The 22,954-nt window shown below is 62.2% G+C and overlaps 2 protein-coding genes across 2 annotated transcripts in view; one reads left to right on the forward strand and one right to left on the reverse strand.

The window, feature by feature from the left end:
- Positions 1–1,166: 1,166 nt before the first annotated feature.
- DNAAF5 (dynein axonemal assembly factor 5) lies at positions 1,167–21,507 on the reverse strand. Its single transcript, XM_008156067.3, has 13 exons — positions 20,882–21,507; positions 19,385–19,569; positions 17,127–17,251; positions 16,663–16,781; positions 13,781–14,013; positions 13,116–13,328; positions 11,397–11,540; positions 10,377–10,545; positions 8,925–9,072; positions 6,714–6,864; positions 5,924–6,080; positions 3,733–3,924; positions 1,167–2,605 (listed from the first exon to the last, which is right to left on the reverse strand). The coding sequence occupies exons 1-13, from the start codon at positions 21,486–21,488 to the stop codon at positions 2,469–2,471; spliced, it is 2,580 nt and encodes an 859-aa protein (XP_008154289.3). The 5' UTR covers positions 21,489–21,507; the 3' UTR covers positions 1,167–2,468.
- Positions 21,480–22,954, forward strand: part of PRKAR1B (protein kinase cAMP-dependent type I regulatory subunit beta) — a 61,799-nt gene continuing 60,324 nt past the window's right edge. Inside the window, exon 1 of the mRNA XM_054718282.1 lies at positions 21,480–21,700. The gene's annotated coding sequence lies outside the window, so the exon portion shown is untranslated. The remainder of the gene's footprint in view (positions 21,701–22,954) is intronic.

Genomic DNA, 22,954 nt, shown 5'->3' on the forward strand with positions numbered 1-22,954 from the left:
GCACATTCGGACCACCCTGCGGACACGCCGACAGCCAACGGGGAAGTGCTTTTGCCGGGGCAGGTTCCAGGCCTCAGTGCCCTGCCAGCCCCAACACCACCATTTGCTTACCGGGAGGAGGCCGAGACCCCTGGGTGCAAGGCCAAGGGCACCGCTAGGCCGTGCGAGAGGCTGAGGGGTTCGGTCAAGAGTGCAGGCTGCCGCCTCCCTCGCTGCCTGTAGCCTCTTAAAATGCCTTTAAAGTCGTGTGACTCAAAGGCGTCAACAAGAAAAAGTGCTCCCCAGAGGCCACCACTCCATCCGGAGCCAGTCATCGCTTCTCCCGCCAAACCTCACCAGGCCATGCCCGGAGGTCCGGATGGCACTGGTGTTTAGAGACTCCTGGAGGAAACGGAGAAGCCGGGAAGACTTACCTTTCGGAAACATGGACGGGACGGCCCCGGCTGCCAGGCAGCTGCCGAGGGGACCCTCTTCTCCCTCCGGAGGAGCCTCTGGGCTCTCTGGTTGTAATACTTTGTTATGACACAAGAGTCACCCATACACAGTCGAGAGGAGTGTGCCAGGCAAACACCCATTGTGGACTCGGTGATTGGAAAGAACTGAGCGGTTCTGCCTGCCCTCCCTCCACCGCCCCGGGCCTTTGCTCAGATTCTCCAGCTCAGCCTGTGAGCTCCGCCCCCTCCGCCCTCTGCTCCTTTTTGGGGCAGAATAAATAGTATTCTGCCGGTGGGTAAACTATGTTTGTTTACCCATCCTTAGCTGTTGGTGGACATTTGCACTATTTCCTGTTACAAAGCCGCTGTGGACACTAGGGTACAAGTCTTTGCATTTCTCAACAAGACTTTATTTTTAAATCCTCACTGAGGATGTTTTTATTTTGAGAGAGAGAAACATCAACTGGTTGCCTCCCACATGTGCCCGGAACAAACAAAATTTTCTGCAGTGAAGGAAACCAACAAAACAGGTGGGGTGAGTTGAGTGTTGTCCTCTCAGCCAAGCTCACGGCCGTTTACTTGTGGTTCCTGTGACACCTACGGGCTGACCAAACGGAAGATGGGTCTTCAGGCTGGACGTGAAAACGCCTGGTGCTTCGGGCAGGGGTCCTCCCACTTTAGGGGCGTCAGTCCCCTCAAGGCGACCACGGGGCCCCACCTTATTCAGGAGGTCTGGGCTGAGGCCCAAGAACTGGCATTTCTAGCAGTTTCCATGTGACTCGGAGGAAGGAAAAGGCAGAGGATACCGAAGGCAAAGGGCAGTTTGGGAACTAATACCTGAGCAAGTCCATCCCAGAGGGCCTCCTCCATTCCTGCAGCCATCAATCATAGAAACGGCTCAGAAGGGGGCACAGATGGGCGATGTCAGTGGAGCCAGAGACGCATCCCCATGGGGCCTTGGCTGTGTGCACAGATCACACCCCTTCTGCAGGCCGTGGTCCCCCATCCCAACACCCAGCCTCTCCCCGAGCCCAGGGCAGCCTTGTTGATGGCCTGCCATCTCGCGGGAGCTCCTGCCACCTGGTGTCCAGAGCGGGCACTGCAGCGAGCGGTGACCACCCCTTTCCCTCCACAGGCCCAGGATTCTCCAGGCGGCCTTTCCTGTGAGGTTAAATCTAAGGAAAAAAACGAACGGTTTCTAAAAATTTCAACTAATTATCAAAACACATAAAGACAGGCATACGAAACAATTATAATAAATATTTTTAATTAAGTCAAACACCAAAGCATAAATGTTAATATTTGTTAGAAAACACAGCATTTGGCTTATGGAAATAATAACCACTTTAAATGAAATCTTTTAGGCACTTGGGTGTAGAAAGTGCTGGAGAATAAAGTACAATTTACATTCCTGCTACTGAGAGCAACGAGAATCTGATTAAATCTTCCGTTTTCAACACTGTTAGCGTTACTGACCTAAGAAAAGATACTGACTGAATTGGTCCATAAAACATTTTAAGTTCCAGTATATTTTGAACGGGAAAAATTTCACTAATAGTTCTTAAGATTTCAAATTCCTTTAAGTCTGTTCACTAAAGTGTCAACAGACAGAAGCCAAAGAAAGAATGAGAACTTTAAGTCCCTTTGGCTTTTTTTAATGGTGAGGAACGTCCGTGGTGGCACTGAAGCAGATGGAGCAGGAATCCAGCCCAGCAGCGCAGGAGCGTAGAAGCAGGCCAGCGTGGGCCTGCCTGCAGTGTGCACAGTGGACATTTAGTTTTACTGTCAAATGAGCTGTAGGCTTTTGGCTGACCTTTCAATGAACTTATAAACAGGACATAAAATACAGAGCCACTCGGAGAACCTTGTTTCAGAAACTGCGGGGTTTGAAACATCGTCCCACAACGCTGCGCATTTTCCTTAGGGAATACATTCTTGCTGTCAGAGTCTTCTTGTTCGTGTCCTAGGCTGTGGACAAGGGCTGGCGCTGGCGCCCACCTGCAGCGGTGGCACCGACGGCTGCCCGGAGCCCGGTCATGGGGCGGGCGGCCGGGCCTGCACGTGCTGCAGCAGCCGCTCGCAGCGGGTGGGGGAGCGGTGCTTGTGCACGACGGCCTCGGTCTCTCGCACCAGGAGGTCGGGGAACAGGACGCTGCCCGCCTGGAGCACCTCTGTAAGACAGCAGACACCAGGTGCACAAGTGACCACCAGCCCAGAACAAGAATCCAGCAGCACGGCACGGGCACAGAGCAGACACGCGGCCCCTGGGACAGAGCCGAGGGCCCAGTCAGCCCGTGTCTACAGTGCTGATGAATCCGTGACAAAGGAGTTAAGAACACAGTGGGGTAAAGAGTCTATTCAATGACTGGTGTTGGAAACCTGGACAGACAGATGCAAAACATATGAAATCAGACCACCTTCTTAGACCCACACACAAGAACACACTCCAAATGGGTTAGAGACTTAAATGTAAAACCTGAAACCCTACAACGGGCAGCAGCTCGTGACACCCCTCTTAGCGATAGCGTTTTGGATGTCTTCTCAAGGGCAACAAAAGGACAGATAAACAAATGGGACTACATCAAACTAAAATGTTTTACATGCAATGGACACGTAAAACAATAACACCTTGCTCAGTATTTGGTTTTGGAAAATACATCTTTCAGAAACACGTTATTTATGTTAACACTAGAGGCCTGATGCACGAAATTTGTGCAAGAGTAGGCCTTCCTTCCCTGGCTGCCGGCACTGGCTTCCCACTGGACCCGGGACCCGGGCTTCCCTCACAGCCCTGGCTTCGTCTGGAAGGACGTCTGGTCTAATGAGCATATTATGCTTTTATTATTATAAATGGAATGGGCTTCCTGTTACATTTTTAAAATATATTTTTATGGATTTCAGAGAGGAAGGGAGAGGGAGAGAGAGAAACATCGATGATGAGAGAGAATCGATTGGCAGCCTCCTGCACTCCCCCTACTGGAGATCAAACCTGCAACCCAGGCATGTGCCCTGACAGGGAATTGAACCGTGACCTCCTGGTTCATAGGCCGATGCGCAACCACTGAGCCAACGTGGCCAGGGCGGGCTGTTACTTTTAACAAATTAATATCTCAAAATTTACTCTATCTTAATTTCTATTACAGTAACTATCGCTGGCCTCACACAAAGGCCAGCATCCTTTGGGGTGTCCAGTGGCCCTGAGGGACCCCCGCTACCCTGCCTGCTGTGCTTGTGCGCCCGTCTGACAGCCATGTCGATCGGCTCGGACCCAGAGAGGCCCAGGAGTCACCAGGCTTACCCAAGACGGCGTCCTGCACGGCGCTGTCGGGGTCGTCCAGGTACACGAGGAGCTCCTTGTACAGGTGCTGCACGTCACGCTGGTAACAGGCCTCGGCGCCGTCCTTCCTGATGCGCTCCAGCCAGACGGCCAGGGCCGAGGCGGCCGCCAGCCTCACTTCAGTGGAAACGTCGTCCAGCCGTTTCAGGAGTTCTGGAGGGAGGGCAGCACGGGGTGGGCCCGGCCTGTGCAGGTGCTCACCGGGTCCCGGAGACCCCGCCCGCACCCGGAGACCCCGCCCCGCACCCGGAGACCCCGTCCGCACCCGGAGACCCCGCCCGCACCCGGAGACCCCGTCCCGCACCCGGAGACCCCGTCCGCACCCGGAGACCCCGCCCCACACCCGGAGACCCCGTCCCGCACCCGGAGACCCCGCCCCACACCCGGAGACCCCGCCCCACACCCGGAGACCCCGTCCCGCACCCGGAGACCCCGCCCGCACCCGGAGACCCCGCCCCACACCCGGAGACCCCGTCCCGCACCCGGAGACCCCGCCCAACACCCGGAGACCCCGCCCCGCACCCGGAGACCCCGTCCCGCACCAGGAGACCCCGTCCTGCACCCGGACACCCCGTCCAGCACCCGGACACCCCGTCCCGCACCCGGAGACCCCGCCCGCACCCGGAGACCCCGCCCCGCACCCGGAGACCCCGTCCGCACCCGGAGACCCCGTCCTGCACCCGGAGACCCCGTCCTGCACCCGGAGACCCCGCCCGCACCCGGAGACCCCGTCCGCACCCGGAGACCCCGCCCCGCACCCGGACACCCCGTCCTGCACCCGGACACCCCGTCCTGCACCCGGGCCTCCTAAGGTGCTGGGGGGGGGGCCACCACGGACACTGCTGGGCCCCAGCTCCTCGCACTCATCTGCACACCTGCCAGGTTCCCAGGCCACTTGGGCCCCAAAATGCCCAGATTCAAAGCCTGTCACCCACAGGCACCATGCCTGGCCGGCCACCCACCGTGACGAGCAGACCCGCCCCGACGAGCAGACAGCACAGGGGGGTGTCTGTGGGCCCCGCCCTCTGAGGCTCTGGGATGGAGACAAGAACGGAGCCAGCCTTGTTCCTGCTGAGCCTCCAGGCCTTTGCTGCTGAATCAGCCACCCTCCCACTGCAGAGTCTCACCATTCACGGGTGAGGCTTTGATCTAACATACGCTTGTCTCACATGCCCCCCAAGAACGCTGGCCCCCACAACTGGGCGTCCTGTGGCGACTCAGCAGGCACTGGCGCACACCACACGCACGGGGACGAGAGCATGGCAGGACAGCGCAGCCTGTGTGGCAGGGGCCGTCCTCAGACGAGGTCACGACCTCGCACCCACGAACCATCTCAGCAGGTCCAGTCCGTCGTTACCCAGTGCCCCGTTTTCAGTTTCAGTAACTATTTTTCATCCCCAGGAATTCTTACCGTCTTTAAAAAATCTCGCCATCTTTGTGGCATGCCAGCACAGATGATGAAAACGAGCTTAAGAAACAAGAACCCAGCCTGCCCCCGAGGTGGCTGCCCTGGGCCCGGCCTCAGCCCACGGGTCCACCTGCACCTCCCAGTGGATTCTTTTTCCCACGACCCTTCTTTCCGTCACCGTCTTCTCAACTAGTTTGTACTGGGCGTTACCCTGTACCTTTTTGAGGACCGCAGACGCGTTTTAAAAGGTAACTCTGAGGGTGGATAACCGCGTTTCGCTCTCGGGTGGGACGGAAGGAGCTAGCTTTCCCGCCTCCAGGGGCCTTGAGGCAGGACCTCCTGGGCTCAGGATTCCGCCTGGCGGGGCGAGGTCCGGCTCCTGCATCAGGGATCCACCTGGTGCTTTGGCTCCTAAGAGGCAGTGGCGCCGGGGGTTCAAGTCGAGGGTGGCGCACGCCTCGCCCAGGCCTGTGCTCGCACCCAGGGGTCCCGGCCGCGCGAGGGCTGCATCCTGGCTGCTGAGGGCACCTGAGCGTCCGCCCACCTCTGCCGGTTCGTGCCCACGTCCGGCCCATCTGCCTTGTTCCCTGAGTTGGTTACTCAGTGACCTTTTTATCTGTCACTGATGAGTTTGGCCTCCTAACGCCAACTTCACCGGAAGTTCAAGTAGCATTTTCTAATTTTCCAATAAAAGAAAACAGCTCTCAGTACATGCAAATGCTTTGGGAAAGAAGAATGTCCTACCAGGATAAATCTTGATGAATTTATCTGGCTCAGTCGCACCACCAGAGGATTTTAAAAACGTGCTAACGATTCGGCAGGAGGTCAGTCGGGTCATCTGGGAATCTTCTTCCAGGGCGGTCAGGACCGGGGGCAGCAGCGTCTCCCGCACGTCCTCCACCTGCCAGCACCAACGCGGGTGTGATGTGCATCTGCACGCACCGGCTGGCATGCACCGGCCGTAAGCACGGACGGGGTTTGGTGCAAATACAAAGGGGTCTGGATGCTATTTTGGAATTTCTACATAGGCAGACAAAGCTGGATTTTAAAATCTAGATAACTTGAACAATTTTTGTTTAACTTGGTCAGTTGATTTTTAAAAATCATTATTCACAAAGTCTCACTGAGACACAAACCCGCCAGCCTGCTATTTCCTAGCGCGACTGCCGTGTCCGAGCAAACCTGGGGCATTTTAACTGACGCCAGGCTGTCCCGGTGCCAGGTGGAGCCTGCGGGAGGGGAGCCCCTGGGGAAACGACGTGAACATTCCTACTGCTCCCTGAACCCCCTGCTGGCCGGGAGAGGAACACACACATTGGTCAGGCTCCTGTGACTACGTTATCTTGTGAAGAGGAACGTTCAATGCGCAAACCTAAGAGAACCCCCAAAATGACCAAAGGAAAACACCCCTGACTCTATATCCCACCGACTCGTCCCCCAGGACCACACCCTCCCGAGAGGACCCTCAGCCCAGGAGACGCAGGGAGACCGCTGCAGCCCCCGCCCGCATGGGCCCAGGACACCCCAGTCGCACCTGTGAGGCCGACAGGACCTCGCTGCTGATGAGGGCCCAGAGGCAGGACACGGCGGCCGTGCGGATGGCCGCGGCCGTCCTCCCCGCGCGCCACTGCAGGCTGGGGACCAGGATGTCCGTGACCACGGTGTCGAGGTAGCGGTGCAGCTGCCTGGAGGAAGCAGAGGAGGTGAGGATGGGCCCTTCACGGGGAGCCGCCTGGGCCAGGGGACAAGGCCCAGCAGACAGCAGAGACGGAGCCAGCGTGGCACCCGCGCAAGGGCCTCTGCGCCCAGAGGAAGCGGGGCGTGGTCACGGCCAGGCGAGTGCCCAGGCCCCTGCTGGCCTCTCCTGGGAGCTGCCTGGGTCCGGAGCCCAGAGGAGCCCAGGGCCCAAGGACCCCGCTGCTCCGAGCGCTTCCCCGCCACTCCTCCGGCTCTGGGAGGAGGCCAGCAGCCACTGCACGTGTGATGACCCTACGAGACGGGTCTACAGGCCCCACCACGGCCCTCAGACAGGAACCCCAGGCCTGTGCCCGGGACCCCGAGTGCCACGACACAGAGACGCAGACGGTCCCGCCAACTCAGCAAGGGGCTGCCTGTCAGTGGTGACCCACCACGTGGATGCCACCAGGACACACACACACCAGACCCCAGCCCGGCACTGGTGGCTCCGAAGTGCAGGCCCAGCTCCCTCCACACCCGAGACGAGCCTCCGCACGGCAGCCGTGGCCTCCACTCAGAGATCAAAACACACGTTCCTGACAAGCAACTCCTTCCTATCGTCCAACATCATTACAAAGCACGCTTCCAAGTGGCTCACGTCTCTGCCCCCGCTGTCCAGAGCTGGGGAGACGGGATGCAGGGCTGCGGCCTCCAGCAGGGGGTGCTGCAGAGCCGAGGACGGAGGAAAGGGCGCAGGTCTGGAGAGCGCGTTTGGCTCAGGATGACTTATGCGCTTCAATCGTGAGCAGAGCTGCGGCTCCCTGGGCAGCGCGGACAGGAGCGTCTTGGAAAGACGTGCCTGTGTCCTGTGCTCTGAGCGGCCCTAACGAGGACGGAGGCCCCAGGGGCCAAGCGCTGGCCTCCAGGAGCCGGGCAGTGGCCTGCGCTGCGTCCCACCCTGACCTGCCCTCGCGGCACAAGGGCTGCGGCGTGAACACCGCCCCCAGCACCAGCTCTGCCCAGGGGCTCGCCTGCCTAACCCCCCCCCCCCCCCGCCCCCCAGAGCAGGGCTGACTGATGAGCGGACACCAACGGACGAGGCTCCCGGCCAGCGAGTCAGTGACACCAGTCGCCATTTCACAGCCCTAACGATCAAACCACGTGGTGACTTAACCTCCCTGCCTGTAGAACCTAAGTAACTAACCGCAGACTTTCTCCCCCAACACTGGTTTCTTGCAGCGTGAAGCTCAACACAGTTCCTTTAAGAACTTCGTCCACACTCGGCCGCTGGTCAGCAGGTGAGTGTCCTCGGACCCGCGAGCACAGGGTCCAGGTGAGCCCCTGGCTGGCACTCACGCAGCCTCAGGTTACCCCGCGAGGGCCTGCGACTGCGCCAGGCTGCACGCCGCGTGTTTTCATGGCCCCTCCTCGGCCCGGTTTCTGCAGACAAGCCGGAAATCGGTTCCTGACTGATGTCTGGCTGGAGGCCCAGCGGAGAGGGATCCGTGTGGCGGCCAGAGGAGGGCGTCTGGGCGGCCACGCGTCTGTGGAAACGCCACGGCGGCCTCGACAAGCAGGCTCCCTTGGGGACGTTCCACAGCTCCCAGCGTCCACCTGAGCCACTACCCAGTTCTGCAGCTTTAACAAAGGCCGGGGGGCCCTGGAGGCTCTGCCCCCAGGAGATGGGAGTCCACAGGCCGCTCCGTCCCTGCAGCCGCACGGCAGCCAGAGGCTCTCGAGCCTCCCACCACCACTGCGACTCCATCAGGTTGTGGGTTGGAAAGGTGCCAAAAGGCCTTTCAAACTGAGCACAGCTAACAGAGAAGCACGAATGGTTAGTGCTCCCTGACCCTTCCGCTCAGTGGAGGTCTAACGACCACACCGAGCGACTGGGATCAGGCCTCCCTGTGCCTGCACGCACTGCCCGCCTCACCGCTTCCCCGGAGGAGCCGCTGCGGCAGGGACTCGCGTGGGGCAGGCGGGGGCAGCGTGGGGGTGCGGCAGCGTGGGGGTGCGGCAGCGTGGGGGTGCGGCAGCGTGGGGCGGGCCGCAGGGGGAGCCCACATACCCTTGGGAGTCCACGGTCTCCTTTGCGTTCAGCAGCGCCCGGGACAGGACGGAGAGGAGCCTCAGGCGCATCTGGGGGTCCCTGTCCGGCTGCAGGCAGCTCCGGAGGACGGGGACCAGGTGGGGCAGTGCTTCTCCGAGGGCAGGGCCTGGAACAGAGCAGCCGGGTCCTGTCCCCGTGGGAGGCGGGAGCCCCGCACCAGACAGGCGAGCAGCCCCCCGTGGGCGGGGCGACCCCTCCCCACCGTGGACGTGATTATCAAAGAGTCACCGAGAACATTCAGCCCCACTCACTGATCCCTCAGTCTGTCAACTTCCTACTTCTTACGTTTTCCCAAATTATTAAAAATTAAAGCCCAGCAATGTACTAAATATCAACAAAAGTCAAATACTAAAGAAAGGATGGGATTCCATGAATGCCACGCCAGGATCAGACAGGCCACAGCCCCCCATGCGCACACGCACCCCCGTGCACACACGCACCCCCCATGCACACACGCGCCCCCGTGCACACACGCACCCCCATGCACACACGCACCCCCGTGCACACACGCACCCCGCATGCACGCACCCCCATACACACACGCACCCCCATGCACACACGCACCCCCGTGCACACACGTACCCCCGTGCACACACGCACCCCCCCATGCACGCACTCCCGCACACAGAGGGGTCAGAGGAAACCCAGTCAGGTGACTGAGCTGTGCGGCCAGTGTTTTCTGGGTAGAATGTGAGGTGTGGCCCCAAAGAGTTGGTGCCAATCAGTGACGCCACCACCACGAGAACCACCTTTTGGAAGTGTAGGTGGGAACAGATGTTAGAGACCGCCTCGGGCAGCCGCCTCAGCCCTGCACGTCCCGCCACGACGCAGGCTGGTCCCCGGGACACCTGCCCAGCATCCCCATCTGGGCTGTGACCCCCGGAGCACCTGACTCGTGGGCCTGCTTGGGGAACATCATGGACACGCGAAATGGAACACGTGACACGGGACCCTCCTCCAGAGCAGCAGGGGACAGGAGGGGCTCCCACCGCCCGGGGAAGGACAGGCACAGGGCGGCAGGAAAGCAATACGGTGACGAACGGACACCAACACAGGAACACAGCGCTCGCGCACTCAGCCCTGCGTGCACTCACAGCTGTACACCAGCTCGGCCCGCCCTGTCTGCACTGAGTCGCTGGAATTCCGTTACCGAGAGCCCCCCACTCTCCCGCCCCCGTTCATCCAGGAAAGGCCTGGCGGGAGGCCGGAGAACCTGGGAACGGCTGGGCCCGACCCCGGCAGCCACTCCACCTGACCGCCTACGCCGAGCTCTGCCCAGTGAGAGCCGCGGACACGTGTGCCGAGTGGACTGAGCTGCACTCCAACTCAGCACAATGTTCTCAGCGTTTCAGAAATTAAGGTTTGTTCCTCGCTCAGCACAGCGCTGGGGCGCTGGGCCACGGGGCTCACCTGCGTGGGCGACCAGCGTGCCGAACTGCAGGAGCTCCGGGGAGTGCGCCGTCCAGCCCCGCTGGGAGCCGCCCAGCCACTCCAGGAGGGGGCCCACGTGCTGGCGGTAGAGGTCCTGGCCGTCGCCACTGCTCTCCACCGCGGCCAGCGCGGCCTCGGTCTCCTGAATCTGGAAGGGGGAGTCACAGGCTGGGGCCATCTCCCCTCCGCTCAGCCCACGGGCCACGTCCCCGCGAGGAGTGCAAACCCTCGGGCGCGTTCCAGGGACCTAGGACTGCAGGGGCCGCCGCTCCCCAAGTGACGCAGCAGCCCTGGTGCACACGAGCAGACGCCCCCCCACCCCGTGTCCTCTGCTCGCCCTGACAGACCGGTGGGCGACAGTAACTGCTGCCCTGGACAGAGGGTGAGGGGAGCCGGGTGCCCCCACGCGCCCCTCCCCGCTTCTCCTCGAGTGGGCACAGCCAGGAAGGTCCTGAACCCCGAGCAGCCGGCGCGTCTGTCTGCAGATTTGTGAGCCGATGGCTGTTACTACCTCACGCCCCGCCGCCCGCCCGGGGAGGCGGCCTCTGAAAGGTGGTTAGATACACGCCAAGCTGAAGAGGCCCCGGGGAAGGAGAGGGAGGGAGGAGCCCCGTCCCGCAGGCCGGCGCCGTCCCGGCTCTCGGAGAAGCAGCTCCTGGGCCCGCGGGCACGGACGTCCATGTCTTAAGGCAGGGCCAACGGGACCGAAGCCACGCCACCGGGACTCTCCAGCCTTCAGCCGTGTGTGCACGTGCGTTAGCCGCGCTCACCACAGGCCTGTCTGGGCGAGGACCCTCCTCCACGCTCCCTGCAGCGACGCCCACACTCAGCTGTCTTCACCGAGACCCGGAAGCTGGCGACTGGAGGGCCCCAGATCCTGGGCACCCGAGGCCAGCTCACGGGGCTCGTCTCTCATCTTTCTGCGATTTACAGTCGTGATTGCATCGGTCAGAGGGGCATCGTCACCCACAAGGCCAAGCGGGGTCCCCGCAGGCTCACCTGGTCGCTGAGGCCCGAGGCCCCCGGGAGCGCCATCACGGTCACCAGCACTTGCATGAGCTGCAGGCCGCAGCCCCGGCAGTCCTCCCCACACGTGGACACCGCCGCCTGCACGCACCGCAGCAGGTGCTCCCCGTAGCGCAGCTGTGAACAGGGCGGGAGCCGTCAGCCCGTCCCTGGGCCACTGCCCACCTCACGGGGCCTCAGACACCACCCCAGGGCCTGCATGGGGCCACAGACACGGCCACCACGAGCCACCGGAACACGCGGTGCCCGGCCACGGCGTCCAGTGCCAACCATGAAGGGCATTTTTTAGACAACGGCCAACTGAACACAGATTGGGAACCAACACGTTCTTGCTAATTTCATTAATTGCTTAATGGTGTTTTATGGACGTTTTTAAAAGTTCTTATGTGTTAGCGATGCTAACTCGTAATGGAGAATTTACTAGCGAAATGACTGGGCATCTTGGATTTGCTTCGAAACACCTCAGCTCCTCCCAGAGTTCAAGAAAAAGGTGGCGGACGGCACGGGAGCGCGAGAGCGGGTGACTGGCGCCTGTGACGGGCCCTGGAGGTCTGTTCCGTGCTGCTTTTGTGCATTTGGAAACACTTCTGTGTCTTCACAACAAAACTCTAGGGACAAAACGGCTCCTGACGAACGTGAAACAGGGGGCGACGTGGCGGGTCGGTCCGTCTACTGCCTGCAGGACCCGGACGCCCGGCCCGGGAGCAGCAGCTCGGTGCTTATCCCTGACCCCTGACCTCTTCCACAGTCCGATTTCTTTTAGGCCGGGGCTGGGTGATGGATTTTTTAAGGATGTGGTTTTGTCTAGTTTCTAAAAGGGCCTACAATATATGTTTCAGGAGCGGCCATTTTAAAATAATTACGTTAAATATAAACATAACGTATACGTAAGGAACAGTCATTAAATTAAAAAGGAAAAGGAATTTGCTTTCTAAGACCGGCCCGTCCTTAGCACGTCAGCCCTGCTGTGACCATGGCAACGCCTGGAGGAAACGCTGCAATTCTCCGCCTTTAACTGGGAATTTCAACATCTACCTACACACACACAGACAACGCCACCCGAGCCCCCGGGCCCTGGGAAAGCCGGGGCCGGCACCCCGCACCTCCGTGAGACAGGACGTGAGCCACCGGTGTTACCCGACTCCTCGCTTCAGCTGCCCGTCACCAGACAACATTCCAAAGCCCAGGCCGCGTTCCTGCGCTGAGCCCCGGCGCACGCGTGGCCGGACACCTGGGGCCGTGGCACCACGCCCAGACCTGAGGTCCCAGCGCCCCGGCCCTCGGCCTCACAGGGGAGTTTTCAAACGTCAGGCTGTTCTTGCAAGACACTCGTGGGCTGTTCTTACAGCTACTGAGGTGACTGTAGGAAACGCCACCGCCTTCCTAAGGACGCGTGGCACACACACGCTCACACACGCTCACACGCACGTGGGTGCACATCCGCACACGCACTCACACGGGCACATGGACACACGGAGGTGAGGTCTGGGGTGGGGCAGGGCGCCCCTGCCACACGGAGGTGCGGGACACTGGTCTGTCCAGGAGCAGAATGCCAGTTTGGGGCTCGACACGCTGGCTCCCTGGCCCGGGCGGGGCTGAGACGCATCCAGAGACACACGTGTGATGGGACTTTCTATAAAGACCGTGAACACGTTCCCGGATGACGTGACGGCGCCCCACCCGCCCTCTTACGTTCTCCGAGCCTTGACGGATGCGCTCCCCGGCCAGCTCCGTGGTGATGGCCTTCAGGTGCAGCCGCAGGGCTTCCCTCGGGCAGCCCCGGATGAGCGCGGCGAGGACCAGGAGGCCGGAGGCGGAGGGCGACTTCTTCAGCATCGGCCAGAGCAGCTTCAGAAACACTTCTGGGCTGACGAACGTCCCGATCAGCTCTGCGGACCGGGTGCACTGCGGAGGAACCCGGGCTGAGGGCCGCCACCCGCCCGTCTGCTTCCTGACTACAAACAGCCCTGGGCCCTCGGGCCGGTGGCGAACCAGAACGTCCCTGAGCAGAGCTGACGCCACTGGGTGCAGGCCGTGCGCCTGCTGGTGGGAGGCTCAGTTCTGGGGGGTCCCTGGAGCCCCTGGCTGCGAGGACGAGGGACAGCTCCCCGCACAGCTGGGTGACCCAGGGTGTGGGGATGGAGAACACCCCCGACCCCCAGGCTGTGCGTCTCCAGATGGCCCCAGAGGATGGAGCGCAGAGCGGGGTGGGGCGGGTGAGGGCGTTGGGGACGGGGAGCGTTCTGGTCTCAGCTGTGGGGTTGGGTCCTCGGCTGCCACCCTAGAAGGTGACGGCGCCGCCCAATCCGAGCGCACCAAGGGACCGGGAAGGCCGGGGGAGGTCGGGAGGCACTCACGCTGCTGACCACGGCGGCCTCCTCGTCGGCGCAGGCCAGCAGCAGGGTCCGCAGCAGGACCTCCAGGTGCTGCGTGGCGTGGTCCTCGGCGTGCAGCAGCAGCACCGCCAGCAGCCGCGCGGCCTTCACCCTGGTCCCCGCCACCCAGTCCGTGACGTCGTGGCAGATGGCGGGAAGGATCTTGGAGAGGTTTCTGAAGACGAGCTCCCGACAGCCCAGCCCTGGGCGCGTCTCTGGGTTAAAAAGGTGAGACGTGACCTGACGCTGAGCCTCTCCGTGCCTGCAGCTTTGCCCTTTCCAAGGACGTCACGTACGCGAGCTGCTTGGACTGAGCATGTGTCTGAGACCACCGTGTTGCAGCCGTGTCAGAACTCCATTCCTCTCAAGGCCAAGGAACACACGTGCCTCAGGGACCCGTGTGCGCCCCTCCGCTGCTGGGGTCACTCCCGGTGGGGCTGCTGGGAACGCACCCGCACAAACCCGGGTGGTGGACAGGCCTCCTCTCGCTGCGTGTTAAGTGGGTGCCTGGAGCCCACGTGAGCAGTTAACGTGTGGAGACGCCACCATGCTGCTTCGGGCCACGTGTGAGGGCCACGCCTGCACCCCGCGCCTCTTCAGAGCTGGTTATTTTTTTTTAAATATATTTTTACTGCTTTCAGAGAGGACGGGAGAGGGAGAGAGACATCAATGATGAGCGAGAATCAATGATTTGTTGCCTCCTGCACGTCCCCTACTGGGGATCCAGCCCGCAACCCGGCATGTGCCCTTGACCGGAATCGAACCCGGGACCCTCCAGTCCGCAGGCCGAGCTCTATCCACTGAGTCACATCAGCCAGGGCCAGAGCTGGTTATTCTGAGGCAGACACAAGGTGAGGCCTTTGCCAGGCAGCAGAGGCGGCACCGGGTCCGGGGAGGTGCCTGGAGGCGTGGACGAGCACCTTCCTGCCCAGAGCGTGCGGACAGCCCGCAGGAGCCCAATGCGCAGTTACCCACCAACCTGCTCTTTGAAAACACAACTGGTACTTCCACAACCCAAAAGCTCGAGGCGACAAGGCGTCCCCTCGGGGCAGGGAGAGGCCAGCAGGAGCCAGGCGGGGGTGGGGCACACGGAGCTGCCTCCGCTGTGTGCCGTTAGACTGAGCGGAGCTTAACTGCAGCAGGAAAACAGAAACCGATTTCTTGCTATTTCCCCCGAGTCTGACGGCAGGCCTGCAGGCTGACTCCCAGGCCCGCACTGTAGGCAGGCGGCGCGCTCAGCTGTGCCGAGGCAGAGTGCCGAGCGCCGGCGTGGGCCTTCCCTTCGTGCAGGGGCCGGGGGTCAACTGAGACGGGGGTCAGGGAAATGACCAGGAGCCACACCTGCTCGGACCTGAGACCCGGCCCAGCCAGGCCGCCCCCTTTCCCTCCTGGGCCTCCGCTGCTCCTGGCAGGAGGCGGCACTCGGGGCCGTGAGCGTGAACCAGGTGCGACGTGGTGCCGGATGGCGGAGGCCCTGTCCCGTCCCTGCCCACAACGGGCACTACCCTGGTCCTCACACTCGGAGCTCGGACCCGCTGGGCTCCACTCGGGGCCCACCTGCCCTCCAGCCGCCTCTCCTGCCTTCGCACAGCGTAACATTTCTGACAACTGTTCAGGCTCTTTCTTGACACCTTCCGAACCCCTGGGTGAGCACAAAGCGGAGCGGCGAGCTCCGGGCAGACGTGGGAACAGAGAACACAGTGCTGGACGCGGGGCACCTGTGCCACAGTGGGCCTGGTCAACGGCTCCACTTCCTCCGAAGACGGTGAGCAACGCCGCCTCCACGCCTGTGTCAGAGGCTGCCCTGTGTCAGAGGCCGGCCTGTGTCAGAGGTCGGCCCTGTGTCAGAGGCCGGCCCTGTGTCAGAGGTCGGCCCTGTGTCAGAGGTCGGCCCTGTGTCAGAGGCCGGCCTGGGTCAGTGGCCGCCCTGTGTCAGAGGTCGGCCCTGTGTCAGAGGCCGGCCTGGGTCAGAGGTCGGCCCTGTGTCAGAGGTCAGCCCTGTGTCAGAGGCCGGCCTGTGTCAGAGGTCGGCCTGTGTCAGAGGTCGGCCCTGTGTCAGAGGTCGGCCCTGTGTCAGAGGCCGGCCTGGGTCAGTGGCCGCCCTGGGTCAGTGGCCGCCCTGGGTCAGAGGCCGCCCTGTGTCAGAGGTCGGCCCTGTGTCAGAGGCCGGCCTGTGTCAGAGGTCGGCCCTGTGTCAGAGGTCGGCCCTGTGTCAGAGGTCGGCCCTGTGTCAGAGGTCGGCCCTGTGTCAGAGGCCGGCCTGTGTCAGAGGTCGGCCCCGTGTCAGAGGTCGGCCCTGTGTCAGAGGCCGCCCCTGAGGGGGCTTCCTTTCCCTCGAGCGTTACCAAGGAAAACAGTCTCAACAGGGAACGACTTCACACCAGAGGAGCCCCGGGCCCGCTGGGCCGCCGGGTGGGGACAAGCTGGGGACCAGGAGCCGCACAGCACGGGTCTGACCAAGGACCAGGTCCAAGACGGCAGGGAAGCCTCGACACTCCCGAACAGGACAGACAGCCCACTCAACACCAGTGCGCTCCTGCCAACACCACAAGGAGACCCGTCACCGTGCCCGGGCCTCTGCACACACGGGGCAGCCCCACCCGGCCGCAGCCGAGCCCGCGCTCAGCATCTGCCCGGGAGGACAGCCAGCAGAACCTGTGTGCAGGTGGGGACGACGGCCTCCCAGGAAGTCACCACATGACACGGCCGAGACGTCCTTCAAGTGGAGACGGACACAGACCCGGCACCAGGACACCTGCCCCGGGAGGGGAGGCTCCAGCTCCACGGCTGGGCGCGCCCTCTTCCCCTGGGACGGGCTCTCAGGCTGCCCCACCCAAGTCACCGTCGGGGAAGGTGGCACCCACCTGGCGAGGGGTGATGGGCAGGTGGGGGGGAGGCGAAGTCGAGCTTGTCCTTGAGGTCCTCCTCGTTCTCCTTCTGCCACTGCAGGCCGGCCTCCTCCCAGAGGCTGGCGGCCTCCTGCCTGCGGACAGACAGACGGACAGACACAGGGACAGTCAGGGAGGACGGGCCAGGACTGCCGGGCACTTGCTCGCTTTACCGACAGTCTGAGAGCTGACTGAGGTCTGTGCCCAAAGTACTAAGAAGGGAAAATTACATTTAAAAAACCAGAGCCCTTTTATGCCACGTGACCTCACACGTACAGACCAAGGGCACGGGCTGGGCTCCGTGAGCACACGACACTGTTGTCAGTGACGGGGCCGGGAAGGCGGGTGCCTGACAACCAGCCCAGGGACACGCGGCAGCGGGGGGCGGGGAGGTCAGCCCCACCGCCCTGCACCTGGACGGGCCGATCCCCGTCACTCACACGATGTGCGGCATCTCGTCGTCGAGGCTGCTGAGCAGCAGGGGGATGAGCTTGTGGAAGAAGGAGTACCGGTCCCGCAGCGCCAGCAGCCAGCCGCCCACCACACGGGTCACCGCCTGCCGGACCTGCGGGACAGAAAGCCAGTTTCACGCTGGGCAGACAGCGCCGAGGGCAAGTGTGGGGCACGGTCACGGAGGACAGCTCTGGGCCGGGGCCGGGGCCGAGCCCGGGTCCCAGGGCTGCTCCAGGCGCTCGCTCGGCTCGCCGGCCGATCCCGGCCCGGTCGATGCTCCGGCCCGACCCTCTGCTGGTGAGAGCGAACCTCCCGCCCCAAGCACAGTGGTGTCTGCAGCGTTCTGTGGGGAACCTGCCGGCCGCGGGTGTTTAAACCAGCTGCTGGCGACCTGCTGGGAATCGTGGGGAAGCCGGCGGGGCACCCGCAGTCCTGCTGCTGGCTGTCGGTAAAGGTGATGGGCACACCTCTACCGACCTTAACCGCCACAGGGAAGAAAGGTGCCCAGGTCTAGCTCCCTGAGGGGAGCCCGTTACCAGTGGGGAAGCAGGAGGGGCAGAGACGTAGCTTGCCTGAAGCCCTGCCTCCACCTGGCCCCTGGCGATGTAGTTCGTGACCAGGAATTTGGTCCAAATTAACAACAGCAGCAAAAAAGGTTCAAATGGCAAATTTTACGTTCTAAGTACATATATACATACATATATATATATGTATATATATGTATATGGGTTAATCCTCACTCAAGGATTTTTCCCCATTGGTTTTTAAAGAAAGGAAAGGAAGGGGTAGGATGGTAAGAAGGGAGGGAGGGAGGGAGAAACATTGATGTGAGAGAAACACATTGGTTGCCTCCTGCACACGCCCCGACCAGGGAGAGAAATCAAACCTGCAACCCAGGTATGGCGTACCCTTGACCTGGAATTGAACCCGAGACCCTTTGATGCGCGAGCCAATGCTCTAATCACTGAACCACACAGGCCAGGGCACGTTCCATATATTTTACCAAAAATTTAAAAAATGTAATATGTCAAAAACATTGAACACTTTAAATGAATTGTATGTTACATGAATTACAGCTTAACAGAGATGTCTAACGTGTTAAGCGCCCAGTCAGTCACCGGTTACTGACACTATAACTTTCCATCCGGAAGACAAAACAGGCTGGGTGCTCAATGTGTTAAAAATTATACAAGCCCTAGCCAGTGTGGCTGAGCGAACAGAGCGTTGGCCTGCGGATCAAAGGGTCCCCGGTTCGATTGCTGAAGGGCACATACCTGGGTTTTAGGCTCCTCCCTGGCCAGACCCTGGTCGGGGGCGTGTGCAGGAGGCAACCCATCCATGTTTCTCTCTGTCTCTCCCTCTCCCTTCCACTTCCCCTAAAAATCAACGGGGAAGTACCCTCGGGTGAGCATTAACGACAAACACAAACCAAACCACCAAAGCAAAGTAACTGGGAAGAGCACTGTGCGCCTGAGGGGGAGGCAGCCAGGTGCCGCCAGCTTGGCCGGAGGCTCGCTCCAGCGGGGTGACCCTGAGCATGTCACACAGCGCAGGCCTCAGGGCAGGGAAAGCGCAGACGTGACACGAGACACGGAGAGGCTGGGACACAGGGCTCCATGCACGGGGCCAACCCTCCCACCGTCGGGGGCAGGGCCATGCCACCACCCAGGGGCATTAGAGCCGACGGCAGGGGCGCCTCCTACCCCTCTAGGACTCCTGCCTGGGCCGCAGCCCCCCCCCCCCCCCCGTGACTGGGAGCACGGGGTCCCCTCCACGTGCCTCCCCGGGGAGACAGCCTGCCTGCTGCAGCCTTCCTCTGCCCCGTGGGACGCTTTACCAGCTAACACGCCCTCCGAGGTGGCTTCTGCCAACAAGAAAAGCCAGCATCCCAATCTCTGTCTGTCTGTCGCTCAGCGGGGCCTAAAGCCCAAAGGGACAGGTGAGCCCCGAACCCCCTTCTCCTCCCAGGCCCGTTTGCCACTAGGTCGGCCTCAGTGGGGGCACGGTGAAGACGCCTCTGCACACAGCCGCGGCTTCCCTCCTCCCCGAGAGGAAACGGTGCTCCTCGCCTCCTCGGGCTGAGGAGTAACAGATGTATTCAGACCACCCAGCTCCCGGTTCCTGGAAGCAGTAACGGGCACCGGGGCTGAGCACGGCGTCTGGCGTAACATCCTAAGAAGGAAGCCAGCGCCAGCAGCACGCCAGCCTGCAGGCCCGCTCGCTCCTGGGAGGAGGGGCTCGTTACCTGGGGGACGTCATCGAAGAGCCGCTGAGCAAAGTGAGGGAGCACGTCGTCCACCGACTTCCCGCTGCCGAACTGGATCACCGTGCCCGTGGCCTCGATGACGGCCACGCGGACCTTCCAGTGCTGGTGCGAGATGCTCTGCATCAGGGGGCCGATCAGAGACTCGGACTGCATGTGGAAGTGGTCTGTGGGCGGGAGGCTGCAGTGAGCGGGAGGCCGCAGTGAGCGGGCTGCTCCGTGGGCCGCAGCCCCTGCCCAGTGCGTGGGTGCCCAGGACAGGCCATGGCCCCGGGGCCTTCCCTCCCCACCAAGGTCCCTGCACAGGACGGCACGGGGAGAGGTGCAGGAGCAGGCCTGTGACCCAGCAGCACCGCTCCGACCAGGCGTGGGGCCACGGGGAAAAGGCTGGGGCTTGAGCCCCTCCGTGGAAGATGGGGCTGGGAGGAGAGCCTGAGGACATCGACCAAGAGAAAGACACCGAGCCAGGAAGACCCTGCCCCAGCCCCACCCCAGCTGTGCCCAAGCCAATCCCCCAGCCCTGCTGTGGGAAGCGGGGCCAGCGCCGCCTGCTTGAGGACTCAGCACTGGAAGGGTCTTCACGACAGCCAGGCCGAGCCGGCCAACAGGGTCAGGGGTTGAGCCAGGAGGTCACAGTTGGATTCCCGGTCAGGGCACATGCCTGGTTTGCAGGCTCCATCCCCAGTGGGGGGTGTGCAGGAGGCAGCCAATCAATGATTCTCTCTCATCATTGATGTTAGTCTCTCTCTCCCTCCTTCTCTGAAATCAATAACATATATAGACAGCCAGGCCGGCCCTCTGGCCTCAGTCCTGCCGCTGCTTGAGACCTGTCTACAGGTGGTTATCTCCTGCTCCACCCCCTCCCCTAGCTCCCACTGCACTTCACACTAAATTCAACCCCCAGCCCCTCTCCCTCGCCCCTCCTTCCCTGAATTCAGTCACCTTGGCCTCCTCTCTGCTCCAACCTGCCAACCTTATTCCTCAAGCCTGGATCTCTCCTGACCACCCAGCACCCACCTTCCCTTCAGGGCTCTCTCCTCCGGGAAGCCTTCTGGACCGGACTAAGTCGGTGCTGCCCCTACCTCGTCACACCCTCGCCTGGTAAGGCAAGATGCCGCGGAAATGGCCGCTTAGGAAAAGGGGACGTCCACATGAGACGAGTGTTTCTAACACAGGGGAGGATGCACTGATGGAAGCAGGAGAGGAGCGGCCTCCCTCCATTTGGGAGGACAGCGTCCACGCCAGGAGTCAGGGGGACCCCGGAGAAATGCGGATGAAAAGACTGGAGGGGTGTTTCTCAAAGCGTGTTCCCCCGCGAGGGGCAGGCCCGTCCCATACCCGCTTGAACTTCAGCGGTGGGTTCTGCATGTTGAGAGAAAGGCGATGGGACAGTGTCCAGGGGGAATGAAGGGGCCCAGGAGGGGACCGCGCAAGGCCAGGCCGGGCAGGTGCGCCTCTCCCTCCCTCCTCCCCGGTCACCTGGCGTGGCGCGCGCCAGCCCCGCGGCGCACTCGCAGCTCTCGCGGCGCACGGCGGCGAAGGGGTCGAGCAGCGCGCAGCGCAGTGCGCGCACCGCGTCGTCCAGGTGGGGCGCGAGCGCGGCGCCGCCCAGGTCCACGGCCACGCGCAGCAGCTGCACGAGCGCCAGGCGCAGCTCCTCGCAGGCCTCGGGCGGCGGGCGGCGCGTGGGGTCGGGGCCGGCCAGGCGCGCGGCGAGCGCGGGCAGCAGGCGTGGCAGGGCGTCGCGGGGCCGCGCGGCGCGCCGCAGGCCTAGGCCTAACAGGTGCACGGCCAGCGCGCGGCAGCCCTCGGCCGGGTCGGCCAGGCAGCGCAGCAGGCGCGGCAGCAGCAGGCGCGCCCAGGGACCCTGGAAGGCGGCGGGGTCGGCGGCGGGCGCCTCGGGCCGCGCCGCCTCCAGGGCGCGCTGCAGCGCCTCGAGCGCGCGCCGCCGGCCCAGCTTGCTGTCGGCCTCCAGCCCGGGCAGCAGGCGGCTCAGGGCGCGGCTCAGCTCCGCCGCCTCGGCCGGCTCGGCCGCCTCCGCCGGGCCCGGGAGCGCCGCGGCCTCCGCCGCCACCAGCGCCGCCATCTTACCGCGTTACCCGTCGCCTGGGGAGACCGGCGCTTTTACGACGGCGCGGATTACGGCCCGGCTTCCGGTGGGCTCGGAACGCGACCTGATTGGCCGCCGGGAGCCTGATTGGCACGCCCCTTGCGCCGGTGGCTGCGCGTCCGGAGCCGGAACCACTGCCGGAGGCTTCGCATCTGGGGTCCCGGCCTGCACCCCGGCTCCCCCCGCAGGTAAGTGGGGCTCCGGGTCGGCCCCCAGCCCGCTCCCGTCTGGGACGCTGCGCGTTTTCAGAAAGCAAAGGGTCCTTCATTTTAAGGACCGAACTTTATTTCGAACCCGACCCCTCCTTGTTTGTTGCCATTTGTTTGGTAAAGTGGGGGTGCTAATGGGTGATCCTTGTGTTTTTAAGTGTCTTTAGGTCGCATTGGGTACCCCTCGTTCATGCTTCCCTCCAGCAGGCGGGGGGCCGCCCTGTCTGAGGCACCTGGGGGCTCACAGGCTTCACAGCGCAGGGAAGAAGGAACCGGCGACGAGGTCCCCTGCGGTGGGGGTGTTACGGCCAGAATCGTGTCCCCCAAAGTTCCTGTCTTGGAGTCCTCGCCCTCAGGACCTCCATAATGAGAGGTGAGGCCTTTACAGAGACAACAAAGTTAAAACCAGGTCGTTGGGGTGGGCCCTAACCCGTAGCACGGCGTCCTTATCAAGAGGGGACATTGGGGGTGGACACATACAGGGGAGCCCCGTGAACACGGGATGCCATCTGCAAACCCAGGAAGGACAGAGGCGGGAACAGACTCCCTCACGCCCGCAGGAGGCCCCAACCTGGGGACGCCTTCACCTCGCACCTCAGGCTTCCCGGATGGTGAGAAAGTAACTTCCTGGAAATCATAGTTGCCAGAGCCGTTCTGCTGTGGGAGAGGTCAGCTCCTGGTCGGCAAGGTTGGAGACGGCAGATGGCAGATGGAGAGTAAGACGGAGAAGAGCAGGCGGCCTCCGTCCAGGCTGCTCCCAGGCCTCTCTGCCTGACGGTTTCATAGGACTGACTACTCCTAGCAACTGAGACGACATTGGGTTTACATCTTTTTCCTTTCTCTTAAATATGTTTTTACTAGAGGCCCGACGCATGAAATTTGTGCATGGGTAGGGCCCCTAGGCCTGGCCAGTGATCAGGGCTGATCTATGGGGCAATGCCCCCCACCCCTGCTGGCACCCGCCTTGTCTGGCCTGGGGCCTGTGGGCAGCTCCTGCGTTGACCATCTGCCCCCTGGTGGTCAGTGCGCGTCATAGCGACCGGTTCCACCGTTCGGTTGATTTACATATTAGGCTTTTATTATGTAGGATTGATATTAGAGAGAGAGGAAGGGACAGGAAGAGAGAAACACCAATGTGAGAAACCAATCAGCTGCCTCCCTACTGGGGATCAAGCATCCAGGGCATTGTCCCGACCGGGATTCAAACCCGTGACCTCTTGGTGCATGGGACGA

Source organism: Eptesicus fuscus, chromosome 6 (assembly GCF_027574615.1).
Source record: "Eptesicus fuscus isolate TK198812 chromosome 6, DD_ASM_mEF_20220401, whole genome shotgun sequence".
NCBI classification, from domain to species: domain Eukaryota; kingdom Metazoa; phylum Chordata; class Mammalia; order Chiroptera; family Vespertilionidae; genus Eptesicus; species Eptesicus fuscus.